General features: G+C 38.9%; 1 protein-coding gene across 1 annotated transcript; it reads left to right on the forward strand.

Moving 5' to 3' along the window:
• The first annotated feature begins 5,721 nt into the window (after nucleotides 1–5,721).
• LOC110885449 (protein starmaker) lies at nucleotides 5,722–11,471 on the forward strand. The gene is made up of 3 exons (XM_022133137.2): nucleotides 5,722–6,228; nucleotides 7,839–9,541; nucleotides 11,203–11,471. The coding sequence occupies exons 1-2, from the start codon at nucleotides 5,867–5,869 to the stop codon at nucleotides 9,526–9,528; spliced, it is 2,052 nt and encodes a 683-aa protein (XP_021988829.1). The 5' UTR covers nucleotides 5,722–5,866; the 3' UTR covers nucleotides 9,529–9,541; nucleotides 11,203–11,471.
• The last annotated feature ends 2,263 nt before the right edge of the window (nucleotides 11,472–13,734 follow it).

The raw sequence follows: 13,734 nt of genomic DNA on the forward strand, positions 1-13,734 counted from the left end.
TCTTTGATTCCTCATTTGGGTTCGGTTCCCCGACCGGTTTCTTGTCACCTTTTCGGAAAAGTTTACCTTTCCTGATCTTTGATTCAGTCAAGGTTGCAGATAGCTCAATGGCCTGTCTAACTGTAGTAGGGTTGCTACCAGTCACAATGTCTTGTATTGAGTCAGGGAGGCCATCAATGTACTTTTCGATTGCTTTATCCAAAGGTGTAACCATATCCGGGCATAACAAACTTAACTCCTCATAACGATCCGTGTAGGCTCGATGCTCACGGCTAACTTGCTTAAGATCGTCGAACTCCGTTTCCAAGGCCCTGATCTCGTGACGAGGACAGAATTCCTTCATCATCAGAGCTCGAAGCTCTTGCCATGTTTGAGCCAGTGCCACATCGGCACCCCTATCTCTCATCACACCATTCCACCATGTCAAAGCTCGTTTCTCAAAGACGTTAGATGCGAATTCTAACTTTCGCTCGTTTGGACATTGAACATGTCTGAAGGTGTTCTCTAAACTCTCGAACCATTGTAGAAGTGCAGTCGCTCCTTGAGACCCAGAAAACTTTGATGGCTTAGCTGAGTTGAACGTCTTGAAGTTGCAGGGGGCATTATGGTTGTTGTTGGCTTGGTTCCATTGAGCAAAGAGGTTTGGGAATTGAGCAGCCATTTGCTGCGCAATGATCTCTGCCAGTTCGGCAGTTGCTATCTGGTTTTCGCGTCGAGGAGGCATTCTAAAAGAGAAACAAGAAAGAAAACAAATGAAATGGTATTGGGTAAGAATAGGATGTTACAATTACCGACCATAATCATGGTTGATGGTCATTTGTTTGAACCACGAAGCAAACAAACAACACCAAGGCTGAATCAAGGCAAATAGATCCTCACAGTGTATCGCGAAGACATGCTCGCCTATAAGTGGACACTCACCCCAAGAGTTCCCAGGTAAGAGTGACTGGTCCGATTATGTGGATTTGTACGAACACTCTAGCCTTAGACAAAAAACCCAGGGTACAGGCATTCACTCTTCCAGTTTGCACGTGTTCACACTATTTAGGACCCAAAACCTTGACGAGATTTTGAAAACCCAAAGGGGTTCAAAACCTTATAACAGAGGGTTCAAAACCTAGTAATCAATCATCCTAGAACAGATGATTAGTTTTCAAAGCGGTTTTGAAATTTATGTTCTTGTTGTGGTCGTCGCCTAAGGATAGGTGACGGTATTGTTTTATGACTAAACGCAAGTAAACTCGCGTTAGGGTCCTAGGAAGGTTATAGACTAGGTCAAAGCATTACTAATAACCTAATTCCCTATAACCATTGGCTCTGATACCAACTTTTCTGTCAAACCCCGACCACGTAGAACATACAAAACGTGACGGAAACATCGGGGAGTGTTGTAACAAAATCAATTGTTTCAAATCCATGGCAATTGAAGTTTCGTTTTATTAATCAAACATGAAAGTTTACATTGTTTTATACAAGAACCAAAGAGTACATAACATAATTTAACTAGTTCTTGTCTCGTTTTAAGTCACTAAGGCACAGGTCCGCCTAAGTATGTCTTGATAAGTCCTATGCATCATCTCCTGAAAACACATGTGAAAATAGGTACGTCAGCATAAAAATGCCTGTGAGATACATTGGTTTTGTGAAAACGGAATTCATGACTTATGTTTGAGAAAATGTTTAGTCATGAACCTTGTAATTTGCTTTGTCTTGTAAATCATTTGAAAAACGATAAGATCAGATGATATGTATAAATAAGAGAACACTGTATGGTTAAACGGATAACCATGTAAAATGTGTTTGTATAAGATAAGTCGTTTGTAAAACAATATCTCGTGAAAAGTGTGTTATTTGTATAAAATGTCAAATGTCTCAAATTGAAATGATTCAAATAACGCTACGATATGTAATACCATACAAACACTTATATATAGGAAGTACCAGCGGCGTATCCACCATGCTTGTATCATATTACACACGCCTCGTTACTTAAGCACTTACTCAAACCAAACCATCAAGATGAAATGTTTAATAATTGTAGAAATGTTCATGTATAGTCAAATGTCTATTGTCAAATGTAAATCATGTCAACAGATACAACTGGTTCACACGGTTCAATGGTTACGAACGGTTCATATAGTCAAAGGGTTTAGACGGTTCACATAGTCAAATGGTTACAACGGTTCAAAATGTAGTATAATGTGTTCATATGCTGGATGAGCATACATGATGCGAAAACATGGAAAGCATGAAAGTACTAAGTACGCACACAATGGGCATACATAGCATGAAATGTAATGAAATCATGTACTATAATGTACTAACAAACATAGCAGGTATATGATGTGAAAACATGGAAAGCATGAAAGTAACAAGTAGGCACATGTGTTTCACCCCAAAACAGTTTGGAAAACAGTAAAAGAGGGGTTCAATGTACTCACCTGAGATTGCTTTGTAGTTCTTGTATAACAACCAAATAATGCTAGAGATCACGGAATATCAAATGGTACCTAATAGGTAGCTATGTTAATATACCGGACCTAAATCGGAAGGATCGGATAGTATGCGGGTTCGTAAACCAAACGAGTATGGAGACTCGTGTAATATGGTTTAACAAAGCCTACATACTAAAATGAAACCTAACCTAAGTGCTTGCGACCCATTACGACCCTTTTAGGTAACTTATGCTACCTTAACGTGTCGTTCGCATAGAACGCGTTTGGAACGCTTAACATCGTGACCATAAGGTATAACCTCGGAAGGTTACAGCTATGGTCACCTAATATGTTTGGTCGGATCCTAATGATCGACCAAATGGTCGGGTTCGAAGGTATAAGCGATTGTTTAGATCGCTTACCTTACGACCCTATATAAGCACTATACTAAAAGTGACGAGCTAAGCATGTTAGAACATGCTTAACTAAGTTTAGAAAACAGGTTTGGCATCAAAACAAACGGTTTTGATGCTCACGAGTAGTTTGGTTACAAAATACGCAAGAATGTGCATTTTGGCCGAAACTACGACTCGTCACTGAGTCTAGATAACGTGGTAATCAGTAGGTATAGTCACTACGGACTATAACCATCGTGATCACGCTCACGTTATGAAGTTCTATTGAACTTCGTGTTGACCATAGGCTGGTCAACGCAGAAAGTCAAACAAAACGTTGACTTTCGGACTCGAAAAGCGAATAAAAGGACGAAAGAACACTTACGAAGGGTCCCTGAAAGCTAATCTCGATCCAGGAGCTCAGGTATGAAGCAAAGGCCTCAACTTAGAGCTTTAGATCAGATTTTGTGGGTTTTTAGCCAAAGGGGGGGGGTTATTTATAGGAAAAGTAAAGCCGTTAGGATCGTTTCTTGAATATCGTGCCACTATCCAAGCCGTACACTTGTCGCAAAGTTGTGGTGGCTCATAATGACCCTTAGCTCCTGAGATTGTGAAAGGGCATTGCCCTTTGGAGTGTTTGAAAGGCCAATCTTCAGCCAAAAAGCAAGTTTTTGCATCTGCAAGGGCCATGCGGCCCGCGTCAAGATATGCACAAAACTCAGGCGGGCCGCCTGGGCATGCCTGATCTGCACAATTTTTCAGAAATGGCAGTTTTTGTCCCTGTTGCATGTTTAAGCCATTTCCAACACTTCTAAGGCCCGTAAAGCCAACTTTAAGGCCCTAAAATGATGCCTAAACATTGTGGACATGAAACATGCTCAAAAATATGTCGGGTGTTGGTTCGTTTGGCCGTACGAACGCGATGTTCGCTTAATTACGACGGAATGCGCATAAGTGCGTAAAACGATCCAAATGACGCGACGAAGGGACTTTTCTCATGCCAAACACTAAGGCATAATATAAGGATGCTTACATAAATTTTTGGATGTCCGGATGTATTCAGAACGTAAATTATGCGCGAAAGTGCAAACTTGTGCACTTTTTGACACTTTTAGCCCCTGAATGATCCAAAAGTTTGTTTTAGCATACCAAACCCCTCAAAGCCTATTTCTAAGCTATGTAAAGGATATTTATGGTATGTTTAACTTATGGACATGTTCCGGAATGTTCGTTACAGTTCAAATTGGCATACTTTCGCAGTTTGTCAAGTTTAGTCCCTGTAAGCGAATTAACTTGTTTTTACCATACCAGAGCCTTCAAAACTTATTTCTAAGTTATGTAAAGGTTATTTAAGGTATGTTAAGTATATGATGGTGTTACGGAGTATTTGTCGCATTAAACTGAGTACGTTTACGCACCAGTTTGCGTATAATTCTCCAGAAAGCGTTGTAGAGTTTGAAATTGAACAAGAATTGATATGTGCAAAAGATACACATATTTATACAAGATCCCAAGTATGAAATACAATATTTCATTGGCTTGGTATTTGTTTGATGGTCGCAGTGACACAGGTGTCACAGAGAAATTGGCTCGAATCTACACTGATGAAATCATTTGTTGTCATGGTATCCCCATTGACATCATTTCTGATCGTGATGGTCGCTTTACGTCTCGTCTTTGGCAAACCTTTCAATCCACTATGGGTACTGTTCTTAACCTTAGCACCGCTTTCCATCCCCAGTCTGACGGACAAACCGAGCGTACTATCCAAACTTCAGAGGATATGCTTCGTTCATGCATAATCGATCTTGGTGGCAACTGGGATATGCACTTGCCTTTGATCGAATTCTCGTACAACAACAGTTATCACGCGAGTATTCAAATGGCACCATTTGAGGCATTGCATGGTCATAAGTGTCGTTCGCCTATTTGTTGGGACGAGATCGGAGAAGCTCAAATCACCGGTCCCGAGCTTATACAAGAGACAACGGACAAGATTTTATAGATTCGAGACAACTTGTTGAAAGCTAGGAGCCGACAAAAGAGTTACGCTGACAAGCGTCGCAAGCCTTTGGAATTCGAGATAGGTGACTTTGTACTTCTCAAGGTATCCCCTTGGAAGGGCGTAGTTCGTTTTGGTAAGAAAGGAAAACTCGCACCTCGCTACGTAGGTCCTTTCAAGATTCTTGAAAGGATTGGCAAGGTTGCGTATCGACTGGACCTACCTGAAGAACTCAACAACGTTCATCCTATCTTCCACGTTTCAAACTTGAAGAAGTGTCTAGCTGAAGAAAGGCTTCACGTTCCACTTGAAGATCTTCAAATCATCGAAACTTTACATTTCGCGGAGAAACCTGTTGAAATCATGGACCGAGGAGTCAAGCAATTGAGGCGCAGTCGAATTCCTATTGTCAAGGTTTGATGGGAAGGAAAACGTGGCGCTGAGTTTACTTGGGAACTCGAAAGTGATATGAAGACTAAGTATCCGCAATTGTTCGTTACATCTTCCTAAATTTCAAGACGAAATTTCCTAAAGGAGGAAGAACTGTAACACCCTGCTGTTTCATGCTTTTCGTTTTTAGAAAGTTCATCTTAAGAAGAAAAATGTAATGAAGATATTAGGTACTAAGAAATGGGTGACGATTTTCTGAATCCGTTTAGTGATATGTTTGCTTACACTTGAAGCTCAGAAGAGAATACATCAAGCAACACAAATGAAAATACTCCAACACCGAGTGCAAAGAAAACTATTGCCGATTCCTTGAGTGTTGATAGTGCATATGGCATATACAACAAACTTAATGGCAATCGAAGGAGGATATATTTCAATTCGATACAAAGAGGACGAACAATGTAATTTACCCCTCTTTTAAACAAAAGATATTTAGAGGGAGAAAAATGTAATTTCCTCTTCCCATAGATAAGCACCGTCATACATTCCTTTTTCTCTTCTTCAAATCACAACTTCTCATTAGGGTTTCAAATTCTCCGATCAAATCACGGCGTAACTAGGGCTCCACCTCTCTACAATCAACCATGTACAACGGAATCGGATTGCAAACCGCTCGCGGTTCCGGCACCAACGGCTACATACAGAGCAACAAGTTCTTCGTGAAGCCGAAAACCAACAGAGTTTCCACCGGAAACAACGGCGGTTACGAGGCTGGTCAGGGAATCGCCGGCGTTTCTAGAAAACCTAACAAAGATATCCTTGAGCACGATCGTAAGCGCCAGATCCAGCTTAAACTTGTTGTTTTGGAAGATAAGCTCGTAGATCAAGGATATACGGATGATGAGATTGCTGAAAAGTTGAGTGAAGCTCGTAGGACTTTGGAGGCTGCTATGGCGGCGGAGGATGCCGGTGGAGCTACTGCAGTGGTGATTAGTTCTGATCATAAGTATGTTTTGATTTTTGGGTTTATGCCGGTGAAGTGTTTTGTTGTGTGCTTGTGAAATATATGTGTGTTGTTACTTGTTAGTTGTTTTCCTGATGGATTTAGGTTTTAATTGCTGTAGTTAAAGAATTGGTGTTAGAACTTGCATGTGATAGGAACCGAATTATTTATCAAATGGTCCAAAGAAAATACATAGGAGCTTGAGAGAATTGATAGACTTTTGGAAGAGACTCACTGTATCATTTCATTCATAATCTCCAAATGAAATCCTAGGGGCCTTTAAGAGGTATACAAGATGTTCCTAGACACATGGAAAGTGGAAACATGACAAATAATACTAACTACCTATTTAATAAGAATTAAAAAATCATGGAAGAACATGGTGATTGCATGAGCTACGTGGGTGGGTGGTACGTATCAGCATATAAATTGTATATTCAGCAGGTATTAGTTGGTCGTTAAGCACAGTTTTGTATGTAAACCATAGTTGTTGAAGGCGCAAGGTGCGCTAAGGTGCGAAGGGTGCGCATTGGGTCTAGGAGCAAGTCGCTTTTAAACCAGGGCCTGAGATAAGCATACCATTTTTAGGGATTATAGACATGTTTTAGGCTTGTTCAGGGTTAGGTTAGGCTGGTTTTAGGCCATTTTTGGATGTTTCAGAGCAGTTTGGCCGGCATCTGGCCGGAACTCCGCCAGATTAGAGGATATAAGAATTGCTAACAAAGTATTTAACGTGTCTTCTAAGGATAATATGTATTAGGCTATTGTTCTGTTGTACGCTCGTGAAATGTGTGGGGTTGTTAGTTGTTTTTTGATGGAATTAGGTTATAATTGCACTAGCTAAAGATTGGTGTTAGGAATTTGCATATTTATCTCGTATATTTAGCAGATATAAGTTGGACTTTAAACACAGTTTTTGTGTCAATTGTATGGGAGTGCTATCTAAACACCAGTTTTGTGTCAGTCTAGATATGAACGTTATTTATATAAGAATTGCAAACAAAGTATCTAACGTGTCGTCTAAGGATAATATGTATTAGGTTATTGCTCTGTTGTACGCTCGTGAAATGTGTGGGGGTTGTTAGTTGTTTTTTTGTTGGAATTAGGTTTAATTACAATAGTACGTTAGAGGATAATTTATATAAGAATTGCAAACTAAGTATCTAACGTGTCGTCTAGGATAATATGTATGATTTCAGTTCTCATGTGCTTTTTCTCTTTCTGCTTGCTCTATTGTGTCATCTCACGTGGTCATGCCATGCTTCAATATGGTTATGATTCCAAACTGCTGGTTATATTAGGTGAACAGTTTTTTTTGTGAGATTTATTGCTGTTGGCATACTGTTAGTGATGATGGTGAATTGTTTATGGGTTAATGAGAAAATTCCTTTTTATTTTCTGAAATAAGTTTCTTTTTTCTGGAGCACATTGGTAGCAGATGTATATGTAATTATGTATATACTTGGCAAATGATTACTAATATATACATCATAATATTTTGGGAATTGAAATCTAGGTTAGGCAATTTTTTCTATGTTTTACGTTTAGACAATTGCATCTGTTTTTTTTTTTTTTTTTGAGTGGTTTGTAATCTATGATTTCTGCTGGTTCAGGGTTTCAGATACGCAGTCTCATCAAGTTGCAGCACGTAAACAGAAGCAAATGGAAACTTTAAAAAACGCTCTTGGAATAGTTCACGAAGAAGACATAAAGAAGGATGTACCTGCTTCTGATGATGAAAAAGCTGATCCTGTGGTTGATGGTAAACATGAAAAAGATACCAAAGTGGGTAAAGATGCGCTTGATGAACTTAAAAACTACAAGAAAAAAACAAGCAAAAGAAGAGTCGCTTCTTCAGATAGCGAGAGTGACAGTGATACCGGTACCGATAGTGATAGAAGTAGTGAAAGTGGCTCTGAATCTGACTCGGATGTTGATTTAAGAAAAAGTAGCCGAAAATCATCAAGAAAGCACAACGAAGGTAATAAAAGACATGAAAGTGACGATTCTGATTATGAAAAGAAACGTGTTGGAAATGTGAAAAAGAGATACGAGTCAGACACTGACAAGCGCCCTAACCTCAAAACTTTAAAGGGGAAGAAACCTCCATCCACCAGAAGCAGGCGGCATGATTCAGATGATGATGATGATGATTCGGATGAGGACAAGTATGAAAGAAAACAGAAGAGAATGGAAAGTAAAGTAGAAAAACGTATTTCCAGCTCAAACGTCTACGATAGAGGCATTAATGATAGGTGGGATGGAGGCAGTAGCAAGCATGACGTAACAAGTCCCGATTACAGAGAAACAAGACGTGAGAACGAGAGAGGCGGAAGAAGGAGACATGGTACTGACGATGAGGAATCTGATAAAGACGTACGTCAAAAGAAAGTGGAAGTTGAAAGGGGTGGAAGAAGAAAACACGATGTTGAGCGTGAAGAATATAGAAAAGACGTAAGATCTAGAAAGGATGTGAGAACAAGTGAAAAAAGGAGGCATGATGGCGATGACGAAGAATCCGATAAAGAAATACATCAAAAGAAAACGGAAGTTGAAAGGGGTGGAAGAAGGGGGCTTGGTGTTGACCGTGAGGAATATAAAAAAGACGTAAGATCCATCAAAGACATGAGCTCAGGTGAAAAGAGGAGGCATGATAGCGATGATGAAGAATCTGATAAAGATATGTATCGAAAGAAAGTAGAAGTTGAAAGGGTTGGAAGAAGGGGGCATGGTGTTGAACGTGAAGATGATAAAGAAGACTTAAGATTTAAAAAGGACATGAGAACAGGTGAAAAAAGGAGGCATGATAGCGATGATGAAGAATCTGATAAAGACGTACGTCAAAAGAAAGTGGAAGTTGAAAGGGGTGGAAGAAGGGTACTTGATGTTGACTGTGAAGAATATAGAAAAGACGTAAGATCTAAAGAGGACATCAGGACAGGTGAAAAAAGAAGGCATGATAGCGACGATGACATAAATGTCAGGCACAAAAAAGAGAGAGTTGATAGGAGTGATGATCATGAACGAATGATGAAGCCACTGGCTAGAAATGAACAGAAGCACCAACGTAAGACTAGTGATGACGAAGATGAAAAACCTTCACAAGGAAGAAAAGACACTGGGGATGAAGAACATCGTCGCGATAGAAAGCATAGAAGAAGCGAAGAAGATGACAGATACAAAAGGCACGAAAAAGATAGGGGAGAGCGTGGAAGCAGAGATGACAGTGAGAGGGATAGACACTTGAAGAGAAGCAGATATGATAGTGACAGGAGGTATGACGCTGGACGTTCAAGGCACTGATTCTACGACAATTGTAAGTTTGGTTCCTTCCACATTCCATATTTGAATAGTTTATATGCTCATCTTGTTTATTTGCTTATTTGTGCATGACATTTGGTTTTATATCTCACTTTAACCTTTGATTTTACTTTTCCTTTCTTCTTTTTGTACTTCTGTTTCATATGCCTGACTTTTTATACTGAATGTCATCTATTTTTCTAACTACAAGTGTTTAGGAATCATATCATAGTTATCAAAGGAGCTAAGTGCACTCAAGGTGCATAGGCCTCGCCTAGGGCCTAGGCGCAAAGCGCAAAAAAGCGAGGGCCCGAGAAAAAATAGCGCATAAAAAAAATTTAGAAGTATCTTGAAAGAAAAATAGTTTTGTACAAAATGTTCAGTGTAAAAGAAATTCTAGTATATGTAGTTTTGTACAAGCTATATAATAATATAATTTATCTTGTAAGAAAAATAGTTTTGTACAAGCTATGATAATAATAAAATTTATTCTAAAAGAAAAATAAATTTTAACATTTACATGGTGTCACTGTTGTGAAACAGTGCTCTTTCTGAACCAGTGAGCAGCTTCTGTAAAGCAACAATTTTTCACAGTCAAGGTTTAAAAGAACATAAACGAGTTTCGAGGCGTTTTCCCTTCGCCTCACGAGGCGTAAGCCTCGAGGCGAAACGCCGAGGCGGTATTAATAAATGAATATAAAATTATATATGTTATAAAAATAATAATACCAACTAATTTCGTCATCAGATTCATCAAAATCATCAAAAACACACTTAAAAAAGACATGAAATGCCTGAAATTGACACAAAAAGTCAAAAACAACTATCAAAATCCCCTGAGGGGCAGCCTTTCTTTGCGCCTCAGCCCCTCTGAGGCACATGTACAATAAAAACCCCATGAGGCGCGCCTCAGACTCGGCTTTTGGCCGTTTCGCCTCGAGGCTCACCTTGAGGCGCACGCCTCAAACGTTTTTCAAAACCATGTTCACAGTTTAAGATAAGATTTTGAACCAAGTTCCACATTTAAAAGTAAGCTATCTGCAAATTCAACATTTTCACCGCTGGTTTTCATTTTATCATCATCATCTTCTTTCTCTCTTCTTCAAGTTTCTGCTTCCTGGTGATACAAGTTCGCCGGAATCTGGTCGGAAAAGTCACCTGAAAGTTGTTTTCGGCCGGAATCTCACAGGAAAAACACCTTTGACGACACAAGGAGTTTTAGGTGCGCCTCGCTTCGCATAAAGCTATGATAGTGAGATATAATTTATTTGAAGTTCTTTTAAATCAGAACTGCAATTTCACATAAAGCATTACAAATGTAACAGAATCCATGACTGAACATGCATAGTGCAAGGATTGCAGAAGTCAAATGTGGACGATTACTTACAAGCTTTGATATTGATACTAATTTATTTGATTCTAGTTCCAGTTCTTTTGAAAGATTCATTTTATAAACCATTATAGCAAGTGGTAATTGTGACTCATGATACGTATTTGAGCATTAGGGACAATATAATTGTAAAAAGTGTGTTTGAACTGTAGTACTGGCAATACAGATCAAAATACATGTGTTATTTTGTAAGGAGTTGAGGAATCCTCTTGGAAAAGTGTAGTCAATTGGCATTTGAACTATAATTAGCTTTTTCAGTTAATTATATTAATTGTATATGTTTTCAGGTGATTCTCGCTGCTTGTGGTTCCAGCTATAGAGTCGGTAAGCTCAAATGATGGTTGCCCAGGTGTTATAAACCGTATGTGTTCTTCAGCACTCAAGGTTTGTGATCATTCGGTTTATGTTATATCTTTTAATTTGTAGTATTACTCTCTGTGCACTTGATGCATGTAATCAAATATGTTATGATGCACTTGGTTTGGAATATTTTTTTTGTATGAGATTCCATGTGTTTGTTTAAAAATGGTGATGATAGATGGTAGTTTGATTTTTATTGTGTATAATTTTATGAGTTGCGACATTCTAGCCATAGAGTCAGGACCCGGTCAATACCCTGTTAATCAATGAGATGTAAGTCACTGTTTGTGCTGGGCTGGTGGCTTTTAGTAGGTTATGGTAGGAATTAGATGCTTCTAACTGAACCACCAGTTGTGACATTCTCACTCGTTACGAGCTTGTTATATACACATCTTGATCATGTGTTATAGCTTGAAGTAAAGGTAAACTAGTTACTATGGTAAATAGTCACTTTATTAGGGAGGAGGGGGTGGTCATCACTTGCAAAAATTCCATCACTCACAAAATCCAATCAAATTACGTCATGTCATCAACCATTATTCCATCACTCACAACCGTTTTTAGTGGCAATGGTCATCACTCACAACACCCAACAATAAACACTCACACCCCCTCACATCCATTTATCACTCACAGCCCATCACGCGTGAAAACAATCACAGAAACATGCCCATCACTCGTGAACTTTTATGGTGGCGGTGGAAAAATTGATTCACACTCGTTGGGCCCGTCACGGAGAAAAATCAACTGCCCCCAGTCCCCTTGGTAATACCATTTATTTGACGAGAACTTTTGACTAAAAGATAAAAAACAAATGGCGACATTTCTTCACTGTTGGAGACTCGTCAGCGACCACACCAGTTTCAGGTTTAGTTAACTCTGTTTTGAAAACATTTATAAAAAGATTCATAACATCGGAACATAAATTGAAAGTTGAGTGATTTTTTCATACAAAAATGTTTAAATGGATGTAACAAGACGCTTGATCGTTGCGGTAATGGGTGGAGGCATGGAGCAAAAATGAACAAAAGTTGAATTGTTCATTTTCATTTCTCGTTTTTGAATTTAGTAAAAGGGCAAAAAATTAATCTTGCAGCTGCTTAACATAATTTTCTAACTAGTGGAATTATTATGCTGAAAATCATAAAAATGAACAGTAATGTTGTTTGGCCGATATAAATGTGTGCCAAGTATTAAAAAAAATGAAATGTAGAGAAAGAGGTCATGTCCAAAGAGTATGTTTGTAATCACAAAAGCAAATGTAAATATCTGTTTTATAAGCTTACTTGCGTATGAAGTATAGTTATTCTTTATTTAAGAGTAAATTACAAGTTTTGTCCTTTACGTTTGTCACACCCTCAAATTCTACATGCGGAGTACTATTGCGAGATGTGTGACTGACCAGGATTCAGCCACCAATCATATTGAACAATTAAAATAATAGCAATATAGTTCACCAAAACAATACGATTAGTGACCACTAAAGTTTAAGTCCAAAAGTTTTTAGGTTCCAAATCAGTAATTTAAGCAAATAGGGGAAACATAAGTAAAGTGGTTCAAACACAAGTTCATGATTATTAAAGACCCAACACGGGTAAATGGCGACCACTACACTTCCCCAAGCCGCAAGCTCCAAGGTCACTGAGTACCTGCAAAACATGCAGTAGGGTGTCAACATAAAGTTGGCGAGTTCACGAGTTTGTTCAATTTTAACTCCAAAAACTTGTTTTAGTTAAGTTACTCATTTATATCATGCCATGGGGAGCTACCCCATAAGTAAGCTACTAAACTGTGTTATACCGAATACTCTGCGACCTCTGTTTGTTTGCCCCACGTTGTCAATGTCTATCATCATTGACGGGTTTTGCCTGAGTCTATTAGTTCATGCACGTCCTCAAAAGGCACGAGTTGAGGTTAGTGAAACCTAAATAGCGCTATCAACTAATAACCCGTTCGCCCGACCCCGGTGACTAATCGGTATCGTAAGTAGGGACTTTCGTGATAAAGTTTCGTTTAGTACACTTGTTGCATCTAATATAAATAGTAATTAACTGAGCGTCCCACGCAAGGGGAGAAAAGTTTGTTTGTATCCCACAAAAGGAGATAGCGTTGTTTGTATCCCACACAAGGAGATAGCGTTGTTTGTTCCATTTCCCAACCACCGGAAACACATGCTTTTAGTAAAGGTTGTGAACTCACCTCGGTTTGCTCGGCAGACAGTTTACTTGGTTAGGTTTGCTGGTTAACCACGTCCTATTATGGTTACCAGTATAGGTCAGGTTTGGGTACAAATAATTCACGTATATCCTACACGTATCTAACACATAACATGCATGTCAAAAAAACATATAAAGTATTTGGGCCTAGTCTAACATATGAATAGTAAACAACAACAATAACATGTAGCCCACAAACATAGCATGATACAGAACCGTGTGGCCCAAATGATTAACAGCCCA

This window comes from Helianthus annuus, chromosome 10, assembly GCF_002127325.2.
Source record: "Helianthus annuus cultivar XRQ/B chromosome 10, HanXRQr2.0-SUNRISE, whole genome shotgun sequence".
NCBI lineage: Eukaryota > Viridiplantae > Streptophyta > Magnoliopsida > Asterales > Asteraceae > Helianthus > Helianthus annuus.